We start from the raw sequence: 2,998 nt of genomic DNA, 5'->3' as shown, positions 1-2,998 counted from the left end.
CAAACCCATTAGAACTAGAGAAGGTGTAATCATTCCACCACCTAATACTCCCGCATCATTTATGATGTTTGACAAAGGGTATCATACCTGTGTATGGTTGGAGAATTGGGTGAAGTATACTGAAGATGACGGAGTCTTAGCATTTCCCCTCGATGGTACCTTTAATGGTAGAATCCTGTTTAACTTGAGGACCCGAATGAATGAACTACACCCCAGACCCAGATTAACGCAATATGAAGCTTTGGAGGAATGGGAGATTGAGGCTCTAGAGCGAGACAGACCCCAGATGGATAAGGGAGTGAGCAAATGGTACCCAAAATTGCAGCGGGAAACAAAGGAGAAAAAGATGAAGCAGTGGAGACAGAATATGATGGTTGAGGGACTATTTCCGATGTTCGGGGTAACTGAACAAGGGGGAGGAAAAAGGGCAGAGAAAAACCGATATTTATTGGCTATGGGGGATTCGGAGGATGAATACCTGGAGGATTTATTAATGAAAAATCCACCTCCTTATGCTGAAGAGTCTGGGCCCCTAAGCTCAAAAAATCCATATTTTCGACATCCTAGAAGTAGAAGGGCCAGTGAGACAGATGTAGCTGGTACTGGTAGCAAACCCAGTGATAGTGACGGATTTTGTAGACCTGGCACAGCAATTCCAAATTACCGACCCTTTGGCGATGACAGACCAAGTTTGGCAATCCCAACTGCCCCGAGTATATACCCTCCATTAGTACCCCAAGTAATGCATGATAACTCTATGGAAAGGGTTTTACATGAACGAGAAAAGGAAGCATTGATAAAACAGCGAAATGAACTTATTCAGACTATAGCGCAGATAAATCCCAGTCCTGAGGCTTTGACAATTCCTGTTACTATTGGTCCAGTTGTTCCCCTTTATGGGGATAGACAGGCTAGTCCAAGAACTCCCGTTATTACGCCTATTGTAGCACCGTCTAGAAAAGAGCCGCTCATAGTTGATGATCAGGCAAGCGAATGTGAGTCTGTGATCTCCCTGATGGATCTGCCCATAAGAGAGCCTGGAAACAGTGAACCACGGTCGGGAAACCAGACTAAGGCAAAGGAAGTCCTGATAGAAACAGCTTCAGGTACCCGGAGTGCCACAGTAGTGACTCCGGAAGAAATAGAGCGATGGTCCCGAGAATTGGAAAAAGAAACTCCTCTGCCGAAACCGTTAGACATCTACAAGCTAAGAATAGAGCTGGAGGAACTAACGGCTGGGAATGTGGGATTAGACAGGTTAAATACCTTTGATGAAGAAGAATTGCTGTTCCTATGCAAAAGCCTTACCCGGAACACTAGAGTGTTCCATGAAAAATTAATGGACACAGCCGCAAATATGGGAATAGATGTTAGTCGATCCAAAGTACTACAGAAACCCTACAGAGCAGAATTTTCAGACAAAGATTTAGAAAACATGAATGTGTCAGGGAAGAAGATACAGATAAAGGAATTGCTGAACATAGTACAGAAATGGGGAGATCTAGACAAGTGGAAAACCAGGTGGGCAAAGAAAAAGGAAGACGGTAAGGCCAAACCAAAGACCTCTGAATATGTTCTAAAAGAAGTGGGCAAGGCAGAAAATCTGTATCCCATGAGGGAAGTACCAGGTGGGAAATATGTACATGTCCCATGGTCCCGACAGGATATTGTGTCCTTTACCAATGACTTCCCAAAATTAAGAGAGAAACCAGTAGAGTGGTATAGGCAGGTTGAGCGATTCGTGAAGGTTCAAAAATGTCTCCTGAAGGACCTGGATGGGTTCTTTGACATTGTAGTTCCTGTAGATTTGTGGACAGAATGCAAAATCACAGTTGATTGGCCCAGTGAAGAATATGAGAGAGACTCCAGAACCGGAGCTCCCTCGCCAGATGTAATGAGAAAGTATGATAAAGTAATACAATATCTAAAAGAGAAAGTGCCAGCAAAGGAAACTGATTGGACCCGAATAGATAGAACTACTCAAAATCGTGATGAAACAGTGCACTCCTACTATGAACGACTACTACAGGTATTCAAAACCTACAGTGGAATCGATAATATTGAAATGAAGGACATGACCCATTTCATTTACCGATTCGTGTTGGGGTTGAGGCCTGAAATATCTCAGTGGATCAAGGATAATAAAATCTGTTGGCAGGGAAAACCCATAGATGAGGTCCTCAAGTACGCCAAATACTGTGAGGATGAGCTGGAGAACAAAAGAAAAGCCCTGAAGGAGAAGGTGTTGTGGGCACAAGTCAAATTGGCTGAACAACAAGAAAAACAGTTAAGTAAAATGAATAATAATACTCAAAACACTACCCCTGGGGGAGGGGGGAAGCCTCGGGTAAAGATGAGTAAAGAAGAGGCCAAAAAGAAATTTCCCTGCCACGGGTGCGGTCAGATAGGGCACTGGAGAGACGAGTGTCCACATTTGCAGGCTGGTAATGCCCCCATAAATGGTTTAAATCCACAGGTGCAGAAAGAGGGGCCACGAAAGAACCAGCAACAGGTAAAACAGCATCCGTTGTCTCGAGCTCCTAGACCTAACTATAAGAATCAGGCTCAGCAAAATGAGGGGGTCGAGGTATGGGAAGGAGGAGATGAAAGAAATGCAGCAACTTCGCAATTCCTGTTAAATGATACATTCCTCTGTAATGAACCATACTGACGGGGCCTGAGGGGGGAGGACAAGGAGTGCGTGCTTGGCGCCTCCTTACCGGTAGACCAGACAGGGCCATACATTGAAGGAAAGGTTGAAGGAAATGATGTCACCTTTCTGTTGGACACTGGTGCTACCCGTTCTACTGTGAGAACAGTGGACGTTCCAAACCTACCCCTCTCGGGAGAAGCCATCCAAGTAGTGGGTGTGTCAAATCAGATAATAAGTACTCCAGTAACTGAACCAATGGAGATTTCTATAGGGAACTTCAAAGAAATGCACAGATTTGTTGTCTGTGACTCTAGTCCAGTGAATCTACTGAGACGTGATGTGTTG

General features: G+C 44.5%; 1 protein-coding gene across 1 annotated transcript; it reads left to right on the top strand.

Annotated features, from left to right (window-relative positions):
- Positions 1-1,015: 1,015 nt before the first annotated feature.
- LOC147692873 (uncharacterized) lies at positions 1,016-2,671 on the top strand. Its single transcript, XM_086936852.1, has one exon. It carries the CDS (start codon positions 1,016-1,018, stop codon positions 2,669-2,671), a length of 1,656 nt encoding a protein of 551 aa, XP_086792978.1.
- The last annotated feature ends 327 nt before the right edge of the window (positions 2,672-2,998 follow it).

This window comes from Lissotriton vulgaris, chromosome 9, assembly GCF_964263255.1.
Source record: "Lissotriton vulgaris chromosome 9, aLisVul1.2, whole genome shotgun sequence".
NCBI classification, from domain to species: domain Eukaryota; kingdom Metazoa; phylum Chordata; class Amphibia; order Caudata; family Salamandridae; genus Lissotriton; species Lissotriton vulgaris.
The sequence above is the reverse complement of the archived record's forward strand: the minus strand, read 5'-3'. Positions and strand labels throughout refer to the sequence as shown.